Source organism: Ixodes scapularis, unplaced genomic scaffold (assembly GCF_016920785.2).
Source record: "Ixodes scapularis isolate PalLabHiFi unplaced genomic scaffold, ASM1692078v2 PGA_scaffold5__190_contigs__length_132052651, whole genome shotgun sequence".
Classification (NCBI taxonomy): Eukaryota; Metazoa; Arthropoda; class Arachnida; order Ixodida; family Ixodidae; genus Ixodes; species Ixodes scapularis.
The window spans coordinates 94,766,463-94,786,276 of NW_024609880.1; the positions used below are offsets into that span (position 1 = coordinate 94,766,463).

The 19,814-nt window shown below is 48.8% G+C and overlaps 1 protein-coding gene across 1 annotated transcript in view; it reads left to right on the top strand.

The window, feature by feature from the left end:
• Window positions 1-19,679, top strand: part of LOC120838198 (E3 ubiquitin-protein ligase TRIP12) — an 84,098-nt gene extending 64,419 nt beyond the window's left edge. The window contains 11 exon segments of the mRNA XM_040208007.3: window positions 1,570-1,769; window positions 2,402-2,562; window positions 3,003-3,154; window positions 3,962-4,104; window positions 4,674-4,827; window positions 7,732-7,830; window positions 8,229-8,337; window positions 10,146-10,423; window positions 11,324-11,644; window positions 12,733-12,931; window positions 18,405-19,679. Of these exon segments, the coding sequence (XP_040063941.2) occupies window positions 1,570-1,769; window positions 2,402-2,562; window positions 3,003-3,154; window positions 3,962-4,104; window positions 4,674-4,827; window positions 7,732-7,830; window positions 8,229-8,337; window positions 10,146-10,423; window positions 11,324-11,644; window positions 12,733-12,931; window positions 18,405-18,601 (2,013 nt within the window). The 3' untranslated portion in view covers window positions 18,602-19,679.
• The last annotated feature ends 135 nt before the right edge of the window (window positions 19,680-19,814 follow it).

Consider the following 19,814-nt stretch of genomic DNA (forward strand, 5'->3'; position numbering starts at 1 on the left):
TACCGTTTTAACGTAGAAAAACGAAAAAAATTCATCCAAGCGACTTTATTTAAATGGAAAGCCATCATGCTGGTGGAAAAAGATAACAATGGAGCCGCACTGCATGGTCTCGTAATCCCAGTGACCCGACGAGCTTGCAAAGTGTTTAGAAGACGGCCTTCCCAGAGGCGACGGTTGCACACAGGCCGTACTAGCACAGGAAGCGCAACACCTAAAACACTTCGAAAGCAAGGATTAGCTCTGGAACGCGAAGAGCCATCTTCGGTTTTACGGTGAAGCTGGTTATAGTTAGGGTTCTGTGGATTTTTTGTGGGCAGCAACTAAAAACTATGCTCGCACCGCCGCACGTGCACGCCTTCCTTGTGTAAAAGATTCAAAGTAAATAACCAAAATAATAAAGCATTAACGAACGTGCGTGCAAGATGCCATTCGTTTTAGGCTTTTGCTTTAGAACAGCTACTGCTGCAGACGCTAGCATGTGCGGCGTGTGGAACACGATTCACTGCATTCTCCTTGATGCTCGGGTAATTTAACAATAGGTTTATTGAGTAGATTAGTTATCAATAGGCACTATTTTTTAGATCAGTAGACTCTCGGGTAGATAATAAAGGTTTCTCAAAGATTTGCCGCTTTGCGACCCGTGTTGGCCATGTCTACGCTCGCACTGCCCTCTCTTTGTCGTCGTTCCAAGCGCTTGCGTGCCTATAGTCGGTTACAAGTTAAGAACGTAGAAGGAGCTCCTCACACAAGTGTGATGTGCTAGTTTCAAATCCCTCCACAGTCTAAAGAAAAGTTCACTGGAAACACTTTTTTTTCCGCTTCAATGGATAGATATTGGCCACACAGTGATGCCAAGTTATCTCCGATCCCACTTTTTCAGAAAGTGATCTTTGTATTCATCGGAGGGGGAACTGAGCCCCTGAAAGCAGCCTTTGTATCCATCGGAGAGGGAACCTAATTCCCGAAAGTCTTATTTGTTTCCATCAAAGGGTGAAAACTCTAGTCTCCCTCTTGTGGCTTCCACAGTGCTAAGTCAAAGTTGAAAGGTAAAGCAAATATGTACAGAAAGGCAAGACCCTCCTCGCGCATTGGTTGTGACGTCACGGGAACGATAAGACGCCATTGGATGCGGAGGTGGCGGAGGGATATACGATTCCCTTTGAGGGGCATTTGCCGCTACCTTCTTGACTTTTGACCTACTATAGTTTTCCTTCCTTTCGCTCTTTTGGGGTGGTGGTCCCGTCATGCATCTACTTTCCGCCGAGTGGCAGTGTCTAGTTTCCTCTGGCTCCTCGGGACGGCGATAGTCGTCTACGTGAAATAACGACCACCGATCAAGACGACTAAAAATGTGTGTGCATACCTTTCGTCACGATGACCACCGATCAAGACAATATATGTGCTCGTACCTTTGTTCGAAATTTTGTGTCGTGTGCGAAACAGCGTCGCTGCTCGTCCACCTTCAGGATGGCATGGCTCATGATCTTATATTTTTTCCAATAAAGAGTCAGTTTTTGAGAGATGAGCGAAGGAAAGTCTTACCTCAAGCCGTGTGCCCCTCTTCCCCAGGCGGCGATGATGATCAACCAGGGCCAGGCGCGGCACAAGCTGCAGTTCCTGATGGGGGACCACCCGCTGCCGTATGGCATGACGGTGTACCAGGCCATCCGGCAGTACAGTGGGGCCAGCCCCGACGGGCATGAGACGGACACGGACTCGGAGAATCCCATGGGCTACGCCAACATCTGGGTCCAGACCCACACCATCTGGTGCGCGCCTCCTTTTTGCCGCCTCCTGTTCCTTCTTTTTCGGACGTCGCAAGCGGGGGTTTTATCTTTTAAGGGTTCATTTTTTCCCGACGCCGTCTTTCGGTGTTGATTTTTGATGTCAAGTGAAAAATAGCATTTGTTGGGGCCGACGTTGAATGATATGGCGCAAGGGCGTTGCGGCTTTACGGGCAGTTCGGTGCAGGTTGTGTTCCGGGGCAACACAAAATAAGGTGGTAGATAAAACTTTTCTTTGAGGCTCGGGTTTTTCCTGTTAGAAAACAACTCCCATTCGGGGCGTTTTTTTTTTTTCTCGAGTTTTATAAAGTTGGTTTAAGGGTTTCTTTTTGGTGTTTACCGGTGTACGGAAGACAAAAAGGGAGCAGTCTCTCGACTTCGTCCAAGTGCCACCCCGAAGCAAACCTTGATGTTCCTATATTAGGGTGCAGGAAGTCGTACACCTTTCACGAAAATTCGAGATCGTCGCGCGCACATGCCGATTATTTTGGTTGATTTTAGAGTGAGCCAGAGTATCGAAGCTGCCCTATACTATTGAGGCAGTAGGGATTCTTCGGGGGCTTCCCCGTCGGTGCTGGGGGGCGTGGCTGATGCGTGTGGTGTTGCGTGACTTGCAGGTACCGGCCCGTGCCGGAGGACGACCGCAGCGGGACCCCCTCAGGCTCCTCCGGACGGGGGGGCCAGAGCTCCTCCTCGGCCCCGGGGCTTTCTAGTCGCCGCAACAAGAGCTCCTCGGGCTCCAAGTCCATGGCCAAGAAGAAGGACGACCTCTGGAACGGTGAGGAGCCACCCCGCGTCCTCGCCTCGATGGGACTCGTTTGAGCGTGGTCTTGACGAGCTCTTGCGCTCGAACATAGCGCCTGCATGTGTGGCAGCAGCGTCACGTTGGCAAAGGATGGGACCGACACGACCAGCAGCATTTACGCGTGCTGTGGCTGCGCTGACGCGAAAATGGAACATGTTTTACCTTGGTGCCTGCTGTGCCGGGCTGCCAGACCAGAATGCATTGCACACCCGAGACTGCAAAGGCCATAACAAATGCCCTTTCAAAGTTCAATGCACAAAAGTGCCAATGTTTCGTTTGGGCAAACAGTACATTCTAAGCCATTAAACCGGCACTCATTAATGCGCATTGTGTCGGACCTGCCTGCAGTTTGATTTTGAAGTTGCGAAACGAGCCATGTTCTGACAGCGGGGTGGGACTCGTTCCCGGTGCAGAGGGTGTGGTGCCCGAGACGGTATCTTTGCTGCACCAGCACCTGAGCGCTACCCTGCCGGAGTCGGTGACCATCCAGGACGCCTCCCTCCAGGTGATCACCCTGCTCAGGGTGGTCTACGCCCTCTCCCAGCACTGGGGGCACCTATACGAGGTGGGTGTTTCGCTAGTCGTCAAATCCTTCTACAGACAGAACCTGCCATGCTCCAACGTGGCCAAACAACCGTGCGTACATTGTTGCGCATGGTGTCCCTTGCTCTTTCAGAAAATGAGGAATTAAGGGTCGCATTTTACTCTTGGGATGTTTTCAATGGCCTTTTCAACCAGCCTGTTAGGCAGCGTTGTGTTAGCATTTGTAGACTTGTGGATTTCTTGTTGGTTTTGGGGGCATATACTGTGGAATACCGCACATCTGTCCATTCCATACTAAGCGCCTATTCCCGAATTTGCAAGATCTGAGAAAATATGCATAATTCATTTATATGTAAAATTGATTACCGGACAAGTGCCCAGCCCCCATTTTTTTGCAATTATCTCAAGTTTGAGAGAGCACTTGCCCGGTATTTTACGGTATATTGTATATATCTTAAGGCTATATATTTATGATTGTGAAAACAGCCATAAACATTTAGAAACTACTTTCTGATATTTTAGAAAAGTTTCTGTTTCTCTTCCACTTTCCCAGAAAAGGTAGCCTTGCCACCTCAGTTTTATCATTAGGATATTTGTTTGTGGTCTCAATTTCCCACGAGGGAGTCTCCTAATCCCGTTCCTGCAGCTGTCGCCACCCAGGCGGTACCTCGGTGACACCTGTGCCACTATATGATCTAATCCTTGTCTACTAAAGTTGGATAACCTTTTGTTATTAAAAACATTGCTTAGGTGTCGCAAGCTGCCACCTGGTTTAGAGGGTTTGGCGGCGTTCATGCATCGGTCCACAATCCCCCGACCCTTCGTGCAGCTTCATTCGTACCTGCCTGCCCTCCCGAGGGCCGAGTTTGTCAACAGCAAGCTGACTGCCAAAGCGAATCGGCAACTACAGGACCCCCTGGCCATCATGACTGGAAACATACCGTCGTGGCTCACCCAGGTGGCCTACGCCTGGTGAGGCACGCATTCACTCTAATTATAAAATAAGACGACTAATGGCAGTGGGAAAGGGGCGTCCTTTACTATTATAGACAGAAATGAGAAGCATAAAGTAAAAGAATAAATGGATGGATAGGTGGTACCCTTCATAACGGGCAGTAGCCTTCTCCACCAAGCCAGGGTCAACAGAAAGGGTTTTGTAGTTTGTTTCTTTTTTTTTTTTTTTAGGTAAGAAGGAGGGAGGGGGAGGGGTTGAGGGTTAAGGCGAGGGCTTCGCACACCCCAGAAATGGCCTTGCGGACCCCGTCGAGTCTGCAGAACCCCGTTTGAGAACCACTGCTGTAAATAATGGCATATTGAACTAACAGATATGTTATGGCTATCAGTAGCTCGAACGAATCTGAGATACGAAATGGGCTCTCTCGCAGAGGGTCATCAGTTGCGTGTGACAGTATGTAGCGCCCCCTCCAGTCCACAGCTCTGAATGCAGAGAGCAGGAAGGGTGGTTCTGCCTGCATTTTGCGGATGTCCGCCCGTTGGCATGCTGTCCAAATGTTAATGGGAGCCGACTTGTGGGTCTCCAGTCCGTTCCTGTTCCCCTTCGAGACCCGGCATCTGTTGTTCTACACTACGTCGTTTGACCGGGACCGTGCCTTGCAAAGGCTGCTGGACATGACGCCCGACCTGTCGGGGTCGGACAACAGCGAGAGGGTCACCCCTCGTCTGGACCGACGCAAGGTGAGGCCACGCCGACCTTAACGCGGGGGGGCAGTGGCAGGGGTAGGAGCAGGTACCGCCGCCGTTGTCGGTCGCTGCGTTGTTGATTTCTAAATTTTTTTACCGAGGAGAGTTTGTTCCGGGTAATGTCGCTGTACAGTGTAGACCGCATATAACGTATGTAGCGGGAGTCGCGAAAATCCGCACTATAAGCGGTACCGCGTTATAACCGAAACATCAATTTTTCAGGCCAAAATACATGCCATGTGACAACTTACCTTTGTAAAAGAATTTATTTTATGTTAGATGAAAAATAAAGCTTAGTTTGAGGAAAGTCTTTATTTCAGCAGACTAGTACACATCTCTCTCAAGTGTGTCACACATTTTGAAAGAAATGAGCGGCTTTTGCCTGGCGCAGCCTCTTAGCGGCGTCGCGGGTTGCGGACGGATGTTGCGAGCGTTCAGGACTGCTAACCCTAATCACTTTTTTCCGGAGATGAAAACGCGTGAAAATTCGGATCCTTCATACGGTACGCGCCAGTAATACCTTGAACTTGAGCACACGCATGAAATGCGCCAAATAAGAAATCCGGGCGATGTTCGAGGAAACAAATGCTTAGAAATCACCACTGTAGTGGAAGTAAACAAACACGACGACACGGGCGTTTCTGCCGTCTTGAGAGCGCCGCCACGACATCGCCGCTCGAGTAGGTGGATCTTCCCTTCCAGTACGTGCTGGGTTATCATAGCGACACACAACGAAAATTCACAGTCAAGGATAGCGCTTTTACGCGGAACGATGAGATGAACGCCGTCTACGACGACGATCACAACGTTGATCACAACCGACGCCATGTTCGCGGATAGAAGCAGCCGGCCCGCGACGGGCATGCAATGCGCGCGAACACTTCTCCTCGACCTGCTATTGGTCTGTCGTTGCGGTTGTTGGTTTCCAACGCAGCGGAGGGACGCACGCACGTGAACGACACGTGCGTGCGTCCCTCCGTCGCTAGGGCAACTGAAGCCTCTCTCTTCGCTTCTCCCGCTTCTTCGAGCACCCTCCTTGCCCCGCGAGTGCCGCTTGCGCAACGCTTGCGGCTCGCGCCGTCAGCGCCGTTATCTAGTGTCGCACAGGCAAGCGTGCTCGCTGCTCCGGTCGTCGGCGCGGTCGGCGGGCTGTGCCAGAAACCGCACTATAACCGGTATTTCCCTTCGCGCGCCTGCGTTTTAAGCGGTATGTAATTACATGGAGTTCTATGGGAGGCGAACCGGTGGTTTAAAAAAACCGCGTTATACCCGGTCCTGCACTATAAGCGGTTACGTTGTAAGTGGTCTATACTGTACAAGATGCACCACCTTCAGGCACCACTGTGGTAAATCCTATAGTCATTGATAGAATGAGAATGGCAGAGCGTCTCTTTTGAATGCCCGGCCTCCAGGGCGCTTCATGCCTTTCAACGTGCCTTGGCTGCACTCGTGTGCGTACTCGAGGTGCAGGGGGTATTGAAGTGTTGTTGGAGGTGGGAAGCTTGCGTTGGAGGCGGGGCGATCAAGGCACCTCTTTACTGTTCTCACTTTCTAGGATACCTGAGCGCTTTACATTGAAAACTCGTTTGTGTGGTCCCTTCAAATTGCCAACGCTTTCGGTTGACTCGCGCCGTAGTAATACTAGGTTCAATCAGAACGATTCGAAACTGATTTTGTAGCGTAAAAAGAGGTGGCAGCACGTGATGTTCGCGCTGGAGTCGAGGGCAGAGACCCTGGCGTCAGATTATGCCAAAGGGCGTCGTTCCATGAACATTTGTAGCTGCGCTACTCGAGTTTTTGTGACCACATAGATAGCAGAGCGAGAGAGAACATCAATTTTGCGTCACACCCGGAAAATCTAAAATGGAGACCTTTGAAACAATTCGTAAGGTTTTTGTGAAAAAGCAGTGAATTGTGCAAAGTGTCTAGAGTAGCACTCGTGCTTCAAGAATGAAAGAATGTTGCTGAAAGACGAAGAGGGGTACAGTAAGCTCTCCTCGTTTTGTGTGGCGCAGCTTCAAATGTTCACGGAACCACGCCCTTCGGCATGACGAGACACGGAGGACTTTGCTTTTGACTGCTACTCAAGCGTCGCCCTCTCCTTTTACGTTGCAAATTCAGTCTCAAAACTTAATCACATTGCGTAAAGCTTGTCAGCATTTTAATTTGCACACTCTGTCTCATGGTTAAGACTTGCCACTGGGCTTGATTGCTGCAAAAGGTTGGTCACGTGCAGGTGCTGTGGACGTGGGGGGTTTGACCAAAATGTCTCTTCAATGACTCGTCAAATATTTTGCTGAAGTTTGCTGTCGCACTGAGAAATCAACCTTTCATTGAGAAAAAAAAGATTGTTAAACATGTGAACTGTTAGTATACCGGAGCAAGTGTTTAATATGTAATTGCACAGATCTGAGAGGACAGTAGGATTTTAGCTCGGAGCAATGCATTATTGACATGGTCCAGTTGTCTCACTGGAGAATGTATTGAGGAAGTTTTGGCACCTGAGGATTCTCTAGGAACTACTGTCGAAACCGGTTATAATGAAGTCAACGGGAATCAAAAATCACTTTGCTATATCCGCTATTTTGTTATAACCGACTTCGGTTAACGAAGTGCTAAAGCGAATGGGACATCGTGATCGCTTCGCTGTAGCCACTATTTCGTTATAACCAACTTTGTTATAACCGACTTCGTTATAACCGGTCTCGATAGTATTTAGAGACCTCCTGGGACCCTGAAAGCCCAGTTTTAGCATCCCTTACTTGTAAAGCACACTCACTCTATTGTAAAGGCTAATCTATTGAACCTGACATTTGGTCCGTGTGTAACAAGTTTTGTAGACAAATGTTTGTGTCGTTGAATGACATTGCGGTTCTCATTTGTTCGCTGTCCGAACAGAGGACCGTCGCTCGGGACGACCTGCTGAAGCAAGCGGAGGTGGTCATGCAGGACCTCGGAAGTTCCCGGGCGCTGCTCGAGATACAGTACGAGAACGAGGCGAGTTGGGGCACCCTTTTTCAATTCCGTGGAATTTTGGGGGCTAGCTTTGGGGATTTGGTGTTCGCAGATATAGCTTCGATGATTTTTAGTGTCGCATGACACCGCAATTTTATGCAACGTCAAGTCAAGTCACGCCATGGTGTTACCCTCGCAATCTGCCCTTTAGTGGTTTCCTTACTGTGCCCACGAAAGGAGGATTGCGAAGATGCCCTCTAAATGCTACGTGTCTTGAACACCATTAAGAAGTTCTAAGGGGACGACAAAATCTTAACACAGAATGCATTTTTTTTTTTTTTTTTTTCTGTCTGGAGGGTTGTGGTCTGTGCTTTCTCCTGGCCTGGGTGGCACATGGAGGCCCTGCCAGAAGCTCACTCTGGTTTCCCACGCTCTTCCAGGTTGGGAGCGGCCTCGGTCCCACGCTAGAGTTTTACGCCCTGGTGTCGAGGGAGCTGCAACGCGCCGACCTCGACATGTGGCGGGGAGAGACGGTCTCAGTGTTGAAAGGTAAGAAATGAACCTTGCCACGTTTGGGCTCAACATGTCCGTCGGTGCTCGCAGGGTGTCGGAAGAATGTTACGATTATTTCTAGATCACGTTGTTGTAAATCTGGAAAGCCAAAGCAAGCATCCCAGTAATCAGTTTGTAGACTCTAATTTTTTTAAACAATCGCAGTCTTATTCACGTCATGCCCGTACCACTCAGCAGTGTTTGAATTTAAATTATTAGGAATCTTGTTCTTCCATGAGCTAGAAAGTAAGAAATGAGGTCACATAATCTTTACAGGGTGTCTGCTCGCTACGTCTAGCTATTGCCGATTCACACGACTAACTGATACGCAAACTAATCGATCACGTGAGAGCACATCGGAGGTTCGTCAGTCTCGCATGCGCATCCACACAAGAGACAACAGTGAGGACAGACTGAACCTGTTCGCTACCTTACAGCACTGCGAAACTCTTAACATCTCACGATTGCACTGTGGCACCGTTGTCTAAGAGCGAAATCGGCATTCACTACTGCGAAAAAGAATCATGCACGGCTCTTATGTACAGAGCGAGGCAGAACATAGTGGTAAACTTAGTTTGAAGCGCCATTAGCCTTACTAATACAAGGCATGAGAGCGACACAAGCATGTTTTTGCTCAGGGTGGCTTAGCCGCTTCGATACTTTCACTTCACTTCAATGCTTTCACAGCCACAAAGGTATTGCTGGGTGAAAGGTTGATTGGATGTGCAAAAATACGATAGCGTACGCTAAAGACACTTAAAACTGCTTATGAGTAGGAATGCAAAAGCATTCCTACATGCAGTGCATCTCTACAAGCAGCGCACCACGTCTTACTTTTTCACACGGTGCTTTGACGGTGACATCACGCCGCTCCATTGCGCAGGCGCGGCGAACCCCTCTGGCTCCAACTTCCGTCCCGATGCATCTGCGTCGCTCTGCTTTTCTTTGTGTCTTATCCCTGAGGCGTGTCCGCTTTGACCTTGAGCGTCTCGCCGGCTTCTATGACTAAGCATCTGCGTTACTGTGCTTTTGGCCAACGGGGAATTAAACCGCTGTTTCGCTGCTACAGACTGTTACAGACAATGCCGACTTCACTCCATAGGACAGTTAATGCTTTCGCATTAAGATTGTAGCTTGCTAGACGAAATTTGACAGAAGTTTCTTGACACCAACCCTGAAGAGTGCTGGAACCTGCATTGCGTCAGTCGGGCAAAGTTTCTGCAGCTTCTTTCACGCATGGAACCAAGAATCAGGTGACAAAATGAGCCAGTGAAAGCACAAAACACAATAATGCACCATCTTTGTTTTAATTATCTAAGAAAGAAAGGCAAAGAAATAGCATACTGTTGCCAGATTAAATGCTTTTCAAGTCGGTCACCCGCCGAAAATTCAGGAGTGAAAAGGCGCTCGGCCATTTTACGTCGCTCGTCCGTGGACAAGGTGTGGATCGCAGGAATCGACGACATGGCGGTTGCGTGATCCACGGACGAAAATCGCAATCCGGTCAGTCATCTGAATCTGCCATTAGGGCCAACAACACCTAGACTAAGCGAGGCTTGTGTACTAGTTATTTAACGATGTCACACTATGGAGACTCGGCATTTGCGTCTTACACAAGTGCCGTATAAGCATTCAACTGGCTCTGCCTCGGTCGTTGCGTCTGCAGTCACTCTTCCGAGCTGGGTCTAAACGTTGCGAGGAGTGCCCCCATAAATACTCAACGTGGAACTGAGCTTTGGGAGTTTGCGAACAGTCCGACTTTGCCGAGTCAGAAGCTTCGATAAACGTCTCTATCCTGTTCGCAGGGGGTGAGGAGCCCGTCAAGTATGTGCACAGCGGGTGTGGCCTGTTCCCGAGCCCGCTGGGGCGCAACGCCAAGGTGGGCCACGTGGGCCGGGTGCGGTCCCGCTTCAAGCTGCTGGGCAAGTTTGTGGCCAAGGCCCTGATGGATTCCCGAATGCTGGATCTGCCCCTATCCCTGGCCATGTACAAGTGGATGTTGGGCCAGGAGAGCTCCCTGTCCCTGGCCGACATGGACTCCATCGACCCAGCCCTGGCACGCTCCCTCAGGCAACTGCACCAGGTGAAGCTTTCGAGAAGCTCTTTGTTGCACCACGGTGCCGAGAAAGAGTATCCGAACAGTCTGTTTACCCAGATCTTCAAATGTGGTTCCTCAATTTCCCCCTGATGACATTGTGATCCTGGTGGTGATGCAGCAGCAGAGCTCGAAGCATGTGGAGCAAAAGCTCTCACCACAAGACCTAAGGGTTCTGGTTTTAATCCCTACCCCTGCCCAATTTGATCTGATTGACCATTGTGCCACCGTACGTCACTACCGTGCGATGCATGTTAAAAGACCCCATGCTAGCAGTCGTAGTGAACTGGCTGAATTGGTCATCTGCGGCGGAGACCCCAGATGCCCGCTGAGGCTGACTTCCCGCTGTCTAAACGTACACACAGCTGTGTTTGAGACCTTGTTGTGTATGTGAGTTGTGTATGCTTTCCTACGTATCCTCAGCCTTTGTGGAGTTCAGTTCAGTTCCCTATGAATAACCTTCATCACTCTTCGACATTCTGTTCATTATGAATAACCTTGATCGGCCTGGAGGGTTCAGTTCATGCTGAATAACCTTCATCAACCTCGGGGTTTACAGTCATTATGAATAACCTTATGTCACCCTTGGGCATTGAGTCCCTGATCTACCTTCACCAACCTCAGGGTTTCCATTCATTATGAGTAACATTTTGTCACCCTTGTGTATTCAGCTCCTTATGTATAACATTTTGTCTCCCTTGTGGGTTCAGTTCCGAAGGTGACAAGGTTAATTAGCAATGGCTAATTAACCTTGTCACCTTCGGGCATTCCGTTCACTGTGAATAGCCTTCGTCACCCTCCAGGATTCGGCTCATTGCAAACGACCTTCGTTGGCTCGTTGCCATCCCCTGGTTCTCCTTGGAGACTCTGACTTCCTCCCCGTGGCAGGTGGTGCAAGAGAAGCGGCGAGTGGAGCGCGACCGGAGCCTGAGCCCTGCGAGTGTGCGTCGGCGGGTCGAGGCCCTGCAGCTGGACGGCTGCTTGGTGGAGCTGCTGGGGCTGGACTTCACCCTGCCCGGCCAGGACAGCCTGGAGCTGCGCCGAGGAGGGGCCAGCCTAGGCGTGAGCGTCCACAACCTGGACCAGTACCTGCGCCTGACCGTGCACTGGGCTGCCGTGGAGGGGGTGCGCCGCCAAATGGACGCCTTCCGGGAAGGCTTCGAGGCCGTCTTTCCCCTCGCACAGCTTCAGCTCTTCTACGCGGACGAGGTGGGCGGGTTCTCAGACCCTCAAGCTTCAATCTGTTTGCTGCGCGGGTTGGGCTAGGGATCCATCGACGATGAGTTGATGTGCACGTCTCATTTCCTACCTAATATTGATTTAGAGCGCTGCAGCCAAAGTTGTCAGTCGTTTATTTGAGCAGCCGAGTCCAAGACAGGGTGTAAGATAGACAGGTGGGGAAACGGCCCATAGAAACCTACCGCAGCTCCGTGACCGGATTGTGTACTCGTCTGCTTGCGGGAGGCTTGCGGGTACCCCCGATTTGCGACAGATGGCGCTGCGGCGAGAAGAAAAAAATTAGAATCGAATTTGCATGGAACTCTATGGGAGAGTGCACAAAATAAACTGAGAGCACGACAGTTTTCCATTGAAAATACACGAGAAACCTTCTCCGTCAGTTTAACCGGTCGCCAGCGTTCGCCCAGCTGGAGTGAGAGTTTGCGGTGCTCCACATAGATGGCGCCACAGAAAAAGAGAAAACCGAGGGGGACACAATGCGGTCGCTCATTTGGCTCTCGTTTCACCACCTGTCTATCTTACACCCTGGTCCAAGAATTGGCAGCGCGGAAACGTTGCAACGGATGTACGGCCAACACATCTGCAGGATCGCATTGCCATGAGGGGAAGATAATTACCATCTTGACCAACACGGAGCTAAATGTCTGAGGGGGTGAAAAAAAAAAAAAATATTAATGTTCCCAGTATTGCTGCTCCGATGTACATGCAGAACAGTGCTGGACCCTCTGTTCTCTACTCCTGTGGGAACCTTTTTCCGGCATTGATTGGGATTGCGCCGACGGTATGACGTGGCAAACTCACATTTATGATGGCTTCGGTGGTTCATGACCTGTGGCTACTTAACGTGCTTACCAGAGGTCACTTTGACATTGACAATTTACAGACAAAAGGAGGAAACAAAGTGCCGTGCTACTTATAAGGTGCCACTATAGTTACTTTTTGTGGCTGTGCACTTGGGATGGCTTTGATGTCGTGTTAGCCCATACGACTCCCTGCAGCCCAAGGAATGGGCTCTGTTGAATCCAAACCCTTTACCTTTCCTGCTTCTCCGTCTGTAGTTGGAGCAGCTGTTCTGCGGCAGCGGTCCCAGTTTGTGGGACGTAAAGAGCCTGATGGACTGCTGCCGGCCGGACCACGGCTACAGCCACGACAGCCGGGCCATCAAGTTCCTCTTTGAGATTCTCAGCAACTACCTGGCCGAAGAGCAGCGGGCCTTCCTCCAGTTCGTCACGGGCTCCCCCAGGCTGCCCGTTGGAGGTGGGCCCCCGTCTCTCTCTCTCTCTCCCCCAAACGCGTGGTGGCAGTAATGGCACCAGCCCCTGGGGTTTTGTAGCGTTAGCTACACTGGCCGAGGTTAAGCAGTTTCGTGTGGCCCTCATAATGAGCCGTGCTCATCATGCAAGTCGTGCTCATTATGCGGAGCGTGCGGCAGTGGCGGCGGAGCTCCGCACAATGAGCAAAGCACCGCGCGCTCCAGAAAATGAGCACGGCTCACTATGAGAGCCACGCGAAGCCGCCGCTGTGCGCTCCGCCGCGCCTGCCTCGCCCGCCTGCGCATTCCGGTGGAGTGACGTCATGGCCGCGGCAGACGCACTGGCGCCGCTGCGTGCCCAGCTGTGTGCCTCTGTTGCGCAGTAGCCAAGTCTGACACTGCATCGGAGCCGCTTGATAGCGCCTCTCATTTTATGTGCTCACGCTACGATATCCTGGCATTTCCGAGCTAAGCCACCGCAATTTTCGTCAGTGAGTGTAACCTCGATGACGTCACGTGACACTGTGATGCCTTCCCAAAGATACTTTGTGCGCAGCATTGATAAGTTCTGTGACGTCACCCACATGACAAAGCGACGTTTCGTGATATTGCGACGCCACGTGACACTGACAGCTTCATATACCATATTTACATGACTGCAAGTCAACTCGGTTGCAAGTCCAATCGGCATCGGGTGGGCTAGAGGTCTGTATGAATACAAGCCAGCCCGTGGGCGAGACTCAGGCTTCACGCCTACATTCATGAAGGGCCGGTAGAGCATTGTATTTAAGGGCCTAAACCGAGCCTAAACATTTTTTATTTTTAAAGCTATCAATGTATGAAATTTTCAGGGTACTTTCATAGCACATATATAAGAGTAACTGCTAAGTTTCATAAAGCTGTGCCCATGGGTTCTCAAGTTGCACTTTTTTTTTTTTAGTACGGTTCACTTGCTTTTTTTATCCCAGGCCTGGAGAAATAGCAAAACATAGTGGGAATGTGAAATTTATTATAAGCATTCTTAGATGGGCACCCGAGGGCATGACATAGCCTTTTTTTTATCGTTCAGTCGACCTTCAAACTCCTTGAGCAAAAACTACACGAAAGGTATGAAAACCGGCAACACAAAAGGTACTAATACCCACCGTTCACCACTGGACCATGAGATGGCGATACTTGTGCCAGAATTGGCAGAGGCGCTATATTCCTCCAAAAAGCTTTTCACTCTTGTCCCTGCATCGGCGCTTGGGCTTTCGCCTTCAAGTCGTCTTAGGGATCACATAAGAGACCCTGTAAATATTTTTTCCTTTCAGAAATTTTTTTGTGCAATGTTGATTTTTATGTTGCTGGTCATATCCTCATCTATCAAATTTAATTTGGGTATTATAAATTTTAACTGAATTTTCTAAAAAAAAAGGAAGCATCACAGCGCGCGACAATTGCACGACGTGATGCATTTAGACAGCAGCAGCAGGGTCGTGATGTGTTTTCCCGCCAAATCTAGTGGGGAAACTGAATTGGTGCATAGGTCACGTGACATTAATTTTTCTGCTAAATTTAGCGGGGAAACTGTTTCGTTTATGTTCACGCTGTCGCAAAACTGGGGGGCAGGCCACTAACAGCTGGCACTGTAAAAAGGACGATGGGTGTGATTTTGCTGAACGAGCTGCCTAGGCCCACGGATTAATCCAACTAAATGTATCGGCAAAAAAAAAAAAAAAAAATGTGAGAACTGGTGCTTACTGCTTTGACTATAGAGTACCACAGTCCACATGTATAGCAGTAGCAAGCGAGCTGCCATGCCGTGCAATTTATGAGCTACTCATACTGAGCAGACCCTTGATTATTAGCGTCGGGCTGGGCCTGGTTGGCTGTTGGAAATAGATAGTAGCCGGTCGCAGGCGGGCCCGGGCCCAAGAGACAACGGGCCAGGTTGGGCCGGTTTCCCAAATATCGGCCCGTACAGACTAGGGATGTCGCGAACCACCCTAGGTTCGATTTCGAAAGGTTTCGATATTTGCGAAGCGAACTGAGGTTCGATTTCGAAAAATTTCGATATTTTTGTACCGACCGAGGTTCGATTTCGAAAAATTCGCAACTTTTGTCCACAGCGGAGTTTCGAATTCGAAAAGTTCGAAGCTTTCACGGTTTCTAAAATTTCGAATTCGAATATTTCGAATATTTTTTACTTCAGGTTCGATAAATTCGAAGATTTCGAAATTCTTTGTAAAAAAGATTCGAAAACTTCGAACGCTTCGAATTTTTATAGACATGAAGTTCGAACAAATCGAAGATTTCGAATTTCTTTTTCCATAAAGTTCGAAAAGTTCGAAGGTTTCGATTCTCTTTTAACGCTAAATTCAAAAAAAAAAAAAAAAACATTTCGAAAATTTTGAATTACTTTCTAATCCAAGTTTTCAAAGTTCGAAGTCCGATTTTCAAGTTTTTCCACAGTTTCAGTTTCAAATAACGTTTTCACGACTCACTGGTTTTCACAAAATCAAGTTTAGAAAAGTTAGGGTGTGATATCTAGATTCTGCGAAGTTGGTCAGGCAATTAAATGAGACAACGAGTGTCCCGGATGTGCTAGAATATTTGCCAGTGCAGAATTGTGACCGCCAGCCCCGTGGGGGGGGGGGGGGGGGGGGGGGTCTTTAACCTGCATCAAGCAGTAGTGATTGCACGAACACACTGTTTTACGAGACTCTTCCAGTTCGAAACGGCCAGGGGCGAGCAGGAGGTTGAGGCTCAGAAAAACCGTGAAGCGACCTGGCAAACTAGCTCGCCACCCCTTGCACGCTGGTAGTAATCCGATCCGGTGAAGTTTATAATTGTCCTGGAGGTTTATTTTCTGGGACGGAGGAATCGCCTTGCAAAAAGCACAAAAGCCGACACAACTCGAGGTCGAGGAGCGTTCTACCATACAAGTGGCGTCGGAAGAGGAAAAAACGGGGGGAAAGAGGGTAGCGGGGGGGGGGGGGGGGGGGGGGGGGGGGGGGGGGGGGGGGCTTCAGCCTCCTTCTTCCCCTTGCAGGTATTTCGGACTGTTAAAGAAAACAATACGGGGAAGGAGGGCGTGGTCGAGCTTATTTTAATCTGAAATTATTTATGCATATGTATAGCTAATGTCGCTCTTCACTGCATAAAAGGTTGCGTAGATGGTCATTGTTAGAAACTCGTTGTCAGAAGGCACTGCTCGTCACATGCTTAGTGGTTCGGAAGTTCAAGGCTGTCTTTTCGACCTAAACACCTGTGCCGATAGTAACAAAAGAAAAAAAAAAAAAAAAGAATAAATGCGGGAATAAAAAGCAGGAGAAAAAAAAAAAAAAAACTATCAATAATTCGTCGGAAGTGTTCTATTCTTGCATATTCAGAGGTTCAGAACTTTGAAACAAGTTTCTTTTACCAAAGTGTGTACAGGCTAAAAGAAACACGTCCCAGGAACGTGAAGCGAAAAAAAAAAAAGTTTTCTTTTAATGACGTGCTGAACTTGAACACTACTAGAAATCTTCTCCCATGAGTTAATTTATTCCTTAACGTGAAAAAAACAATAAATATATTATTTTGTATTCTGCAGATGGCAATGATATGTACTGTCTGTGGTGTTAATTTAAATGCGATACCTCAAACAACTTAGACGAAAATAAATATCAAGTTTAGGTCATAATTGCATGCAGATACATGTTTGGACACTTCTTCGAAACTCACGTTGAATAACAATAATCACATCTTAAAACGGCACTTACCTAGGCTATACATAGATCATTCTTAAAAAAGTGTAACTTATCTACCATGAATAGCTCCGGCTGCAGCGTGCTTCAAATCTGGCACAAACGATAATCGTCAAAAACCCGTCGTCCTTCCTCGCCCCTTCGGGGATTTATTTCTTTAAACCTAAGCATGCCAGAACATTGAAATAAACGACATTGTCTTTCGTAAGGAACGCAGCACCGCGTGTAAAAGTTCGAGAAAAAAAAATTACGAATGTACCCCACTACTTGAAATCAAATGAAACCGTCCGCCGGTCTTTCGAAGTTCGACGAACGTCGAACTTTTACCCTAAAAGTTCGAAGTTCGTCGAACTTCTGACTTTTCAGAGTTCGAAAGTTCGAAACTTTTCGAATTCTCTTGATAAATAAGGTCGAAAGTTCGAAATTCATCGCATTTTTTGGTCAGTCAAGTTCGAAAGTTCGACAAGCATCGAACCTTGCAGCGCAATAAATTCGAAAGTTCGAAAAAGATCGAATTGTTTAGCGTAATAAGTTCGACGGTTCGAAAAGCGTCGAACTTCTTAGCTTAACAAGTTCGAAAATTCGACCTCCGTCGAATTTTACGATATAGACGATTCGGAAAATCGAAATCTTTCGAACCTTTCGAACCGCTTGATTCGATCATCGAAACTTCGATTCGAAAAAAGTTCGCGGCATCCCTAGTACAGACTTCTAGAGTGAGCATGGCCTTGCACGCTATGTCATATCTGAATCAGCCAATCACCGTCGAGCTGGGGGTGAGACGTCGTCGCCTGGCTAAGCCAATCTTTTGTCCCCATTTTCTTTTTTCCCCTGATAGCTAATTTTAAAAGTAGCCAGAATGCAGCGGGAAAGGAAGTTGACAGATAGAAAGATTGAGCTGTACTGCTGCTAAATCTCTCCTGTCGACAGGTCATTCCCAGTCTCCTAAGGTCACATTCTCAGAGTACTGGCATGGTCTACATGTTCCCCATACCGAACATGTAGAAATATAACACCCTGGAAGTGCAGAAGCTGACATTTATGACTGGGCTACAGCATGACATTCTGGTCTTGAGGGATCACTCTAGCCAGAACTGTGTGCACTGTTTTGGTGGTGCAACTTCAATTGTGTCACCAAATCTAACAAAAACTCCACGACACCCTTTTGGGTTTCACAGTTTTACAAGTGTTGTGTGCTTAGTTAGTCCATTTTATGAACAAGTTTTTGCTTCTTTCTTTAATTTACTTGAAATCTTTTTCTGTTGGAGGTAATATATTTGTGTTAGAAATTCCTTCCAAAATGTGTTTCATGGAAAGTTTGACCCATAATTCTGACTATGATTTAAATCTACAGGCAATTTTTGCTCCCAGAAGCCATTAGTGGAAAATTTATTGCAGTCCTTTAAACACGCTTGGGGCTCTAAACTCTTCAAACACAAAGTTGGGACCGAAGTTCACGGAGCGCACCGATTGGCCAATCGCGATGATGACTTTGCGCTTTTGTCGCCGGCGTCCAATCGGTGGCCTCCGCGAACTTTTGGCACCACTTTGTGTTTGACGAGTTTAGGGCCCCAGATGGGGCAGTTTACGGAGTTTTTATTACCATTGAAACCACTAGCACAAATTAGCAATGCGCATGCCCCGGTCCGACTGGTCAGATTCCTCCTCTTGGCACAGCATGGTCTATGTTGCATTATGCACCATTGAACACCAACTCTAGTGTCCTTCTAACCCATTGCTGCCGCAGGGTTCAAGAGCCTGAGCCCTCCGCTGACCATCGTGCGCAAGACGTTCGAGCCCAATGAGAACCCCGACGACTACCTGCCCTCAGTGATGACGTGCGTCAACTACCTGAAGCTGCCGGACTACTCTGACGCCAAAGTAATGCGCGAGCGGCTGCGCATTGCCGCCAGCGAGGGCCAGCACTCCTTCCACCTCTCTTGAGTGGCCTCGCAGCCGCGGGGCAAGGAGGAAGAGAAAGACTACCTGCCCGCTCACCTTCTCCGAAACACAAGCGACCGTCGTCTGCTCACCTGCCTCCCGGAGAAAGCGTGCCGCCCCGTCTGTTGTCCTCACCTGCCTTTCTTTTCTTCTTTGTTTTCTTGCGTCATGTGCATGTGTATGTTTGTCATAACAGTTATTGCAGCACCCCTTTTCGTGTCTTTCATTTGCACATCGTGCCCCGTCGGGAAAATTCGGGGGAAACGGGCAGACGTTTGTCGCAACGGAAGCCCGGGTGTACAGACGCGTGGCATCTCGGAGCCTCGGGGAATTTGCAATGTTCGAAGCCTCGGACGAGGCGAATGACCTCGTTCGAGGCGAATGACCTCGTTCGAGGTAGTCGTAGTATTTCACGTTTCGTTTCTCGTGTCGGTCATCGTTGAGAGATTGGAGCCCCCGACTCGTAGTTGTGAATTTTGGAAAGCGGGCTCGCCTACCTTTTGTTTTACTCTCTCCGAAGGGAAAGCCGTCTCCGACATTGGGGTGGCGCATCACGGACCGAGCCCGTCGCGCCGTCGAGTTTGTGCAGGAACAAGCCTTGTTTTGTGGTTTTAGTTTCTGGTTTGCCACAGTTCATTGTTTTCCCGTTAGATCCATGCATTTTGTTTCAGTTTACTGGCTGTGCATGTTTTCAGTTTTCTTAGTGCCGGCACCCAGACTCGTAGACGATCCCCTTGCCTCAGTTCGTTTCGTATCCACTGCCGCCACCGCCGCAACGGAGTCTAACCCGCTTTTTCGACACTCCGGACGTGTAGTTCAAAGGGGCAGCAGAAGCGTGCGTCGTAATGCATACCGAGGGGGGAGGGGAACGGGTCCCATTATAATGCTGCAAAGAATTTTCAGTGTGTGTGCGAGCATGCGTGCCTGATTATTGCGTTCTATATGCGAGAGTGTGATGCTTTCTTTCGGAAGCACGGCGTCTCTTTTTGTTTTTAATGAAGCATAAGTTAAGAAAAAAAGGAACGAGAAGCAGAGAGAAGCTTGTACATCAGTTTGAACGACAATAAAGAGGCCGGATCAAGGTGTGTGTCTGCTCTGCGAGAAGCGCGGGAAAACGTGGATGGACTGACAGTGTTCAGTGAAGCCATGTAAGGAGTGCTCGGACGTACCAGAAATATAGACTTGTCATTGTATGCTGTCATTCTTGAAAGAATCT